The 1,866-nt window shown below is 37.6% G+C and overlaps 1 protein-coding gene across 1 annotated transcript in view; it reads right to left on the bottom strand.

Annotated features, from left to right (window-relative positions):
* Nucleotides 1-1,374: 1,374 nt before the first annotated feature.
* Nucleotides 1,375-1,866, bottom strand: part of LOC105820148 (putative Polycomb group protein ASXL3) — a 110,360-nt gene continuing 109,868 nt past the window's right edge. The window contains exon 8 of the mRNA XM_012656575.1: nucleotides 1,375-1,379. Within this exon, the coding sequence (XP_012512029.1) occupies nucleotides 1,375-1,379 (5 nt within the window). The remainder of the gene's footprint in view (nucleotides 1,380-1,866) is intronic.

The raw sequence follows: 1,866 nt of genomic DNA, 5'->3' as shown, positions 1-1,866 counted from the left end.
ATGAGGGGATGGATATAGTCACACCTAATGGGTGCAGTGGGCACCATTTGGGGAATGCACACATTTGAAGCTCAACTTGGGTTGGGTAAAGGCAATATATGTAACCTAAACATTTGTACCCCGGTAATATGCTGAAATAAAATAATAATAATGATAATGATAAAACAACCAAGTTGTAACTCTTTACTACAGAAAGATTAAACCAAATAAAATACGCTGGAATGGATCCCAAAAGTTGAGCCCAACAAGGACATCTATTAAAACCCCCTCAGAGACAACCATTAGAAGCTTAAATTTGTTTAGCAACCACTTTTTAAACTCCTACTGCGAGATTTAAAGACAAGTTTAGGTCAATGACCCTGAATTCAAGGAACTTACATTTTAGTTAGGGGAAAATGTGAGATACCAAGAAATACAAAACAAGTGGTGAGAATGTATTATGAAAGAATTTTTAAAAGTGTTCGTAAATGCATGTTCTAAGTGCCATGAAGACAGTGAGATGAAAATTTACCAGGGTTGTCTCAGAAAATTTCATGGGGGAGGTTTTCAATGAGTTTTATCCTTTGCTAAGACAAGGAGAGAGGATATTAATAAAACAACTGATTAGGCAAGAACAACATACTTTAAACCCCATTTGCAGCTGGCCCCTACCTTGGTATCTAATGCCTGGTTACTTGGTAGTCTAACAATTAGTGTTGTACTAATTTTCAAGGCCTATGGTAACAAAGGAGTCCCTGCAGACATTGTTAGCATTTGTTTTTATGCATATCAGAACAGTGTTTGCTGCCATGTTTGATTTAGACATAGGAAAGGGACTGACAAGGTTTTGTTTGTTCTCTTTTGTTTTACTACAACATCAAAGAAATATGTACTATTAGACCATCATTTTTTTCAACTGCTCTCACTCACCCCGTGTTACCAAGTCTACTGAATCAGCAAGCTACTCGGAGAAACATTCTCATAGTTTTCATACATAACCTGGCCAAGAGCAAACAAACAAAACAAAACAAAACAAAATCTTCCATCAATGGTAGTAGCTTCCCACAATGAGTGACAGATTTCTCATGAGAACATTAAGATTACCATCAGAACTAAGATGACCGAGGAATTGCAAAGCTCGTTATCATTACGTTTTTTTATTGTGTGCACTTCACCCTCTCCAGGGGAGCTGGCAGGAAGGGCTGAGCTGGTCTGTGGTGCCTGCTCCCCTGCAGAGTCCTCAGGGAAACACTGGAGTATAGCTGAGGACACACTGAGCTAAGACCCAAGTAAAACCTATACCTTGAACTGGGTGAATATCCTGCAATGTGACAGATTAAGTAATTGACAGAGATCCAGAGGAAGTACTTAGGGGACAATTAGAAGTATTTTTTTTTATCCTGTTAGGGAAATATCACAATGAAAATAAAAATTTAGACTTATACCCTGATGTCTGATTTTAACTAGATTTTGTTTCAGCATTATCAATTTAAATTAGAACAGTCTTATGATATCTGTTTTAATTCAGAATGATTTTAATACGTTAGGATTTATATACAGCTACCCTTACCTAGATAAGGCAAAGAAGGTTAAAATCACATTTCTGAGAGTGTATGAATTAGATGTCTGACTCGAGTGGGAGAAACAGAAGAGGGAGAACAGGCTCTATCTGGCCGGCTAAGGGGAGTGAGGTGGGATCATTCCTTTGCATGGTTCCTGCAGCTACACATTGGTACACAAAGAATGACCTTCCCCAAAAATACAGGATAATTTTTATTCAAGGAGATAGAAGTAGCTTCACTACCATGCTAAAACCTATAGGATGCATCATTCATCCAGACAAACTTACTAGCATGTTCGGTTAATTATAATCATTCATTCATTCAT

The sequence above is a fragment of the Propithecus coquereli genome, unplaced genomic scaffold (assembly GCF_000956105.1).
Source record: "Propithecus coquereli isolate 6110/MARCELLA unplaced genomic scaffold, Pcoq_1.0 Scaffold51, whole genome shotgun sequence".
Taxonomy (NCBI): Eukaryota; Metazoa; Chordata; class Mammalia; order Primates; family Indriidae; genus Propithecus; species Propithecus coquereli.
This window is presented reverse-complemented; position numbering and strand designations above follow the sequence as displayed.